The sequence below is a fragment of the Sphaeroforma arctica genome (genome assembly GCF_001186125.1).
Source record: "Sphaeroforma arctica JP610 unplaced genomic scaffold supercont1.13880, whole genome shotgun sequence".
In the NCBI taxonomy this organism is placed as follows: domain Eukaryota; class Ichthyosporea; order Ichthyophonida; genus Sphaeroforma; species Sphaeroforma arctica.
This window is the reverse complement of record NW_014026678.1, coordinates 1-621: the sequence shown is the minus strand read 5'-3', so window position 1 is coordinate 621 and position 621 is coordinate 1. Positions and strand designations below refer to the sequence as shown.

The 621-nt window shown below is 36.6% G+C and overlaps 1 protein-coding gene across 1 annotated transcript; it reads right to left on the bottom strand.

The window, feature by feature from the left end:
• Positions 1-193: 193 nt before the first annotated feature.
• SARC_18119 (hypothetical protein) lies at positions 194-368 on the bottom strand (the record flags this gene model as incomplete). The annotated part of the gene is made up of 1 exon (XM_014287799.1): positions 194-368. A coding segment is annotated over one exon (175 nt), but the record flags the coding sequence as incomplete, so codon positions are not given.
• Between the last annotated feature and the right edge of the window lie 253 nt (positions 369-621).

The window sequence follows — 621 nt, the reverse complement described above, 5'->3', positions numbered from 1 at the left end:
TATATATATACTTGTATATATATATATTCATATATATATAATATATATATATACGTACACTATATAGAATTCGCCCTCAAATACCCACACAAAGATTGCCTTGGAGGTACATATACACACCTTCTACCTTTTTTTGATATCATACAATTAGCAACAAATACACACACCATCAGTCCTGTATCTCTCCACAGACCTTCAAATGGCACTACACCCACAACTGTGGGCAGGAGACCCTTATATAGGCCCCTAAATCCTTCGGCCCGGACGATTTTCTTCAGTGCATCGGGTGTGCTTTTGTAATAACCGTCGCCGTACTTTTGCATTGACAAACGCGTTTTAATCAGATCCTGTGCAGAGTAGAGGTACATAATCTACGATAAATGGACTTAACAACTGAGGTGAGAGCGACCATCGCACTTGATAAAGGCAGATGTAATACAACTGATAATAGCCTTATGCAATACATACGGTATATAGTTTAACGCAATACATATGATGCATAGTCATATGCAGTACATACGGTATATAGTTTAACGCATTACATATGATGTATAGTCATATGCAATACATACGGTATATTGTTTAACGCACTACATATGATGTTTAGTCATATGCAATACA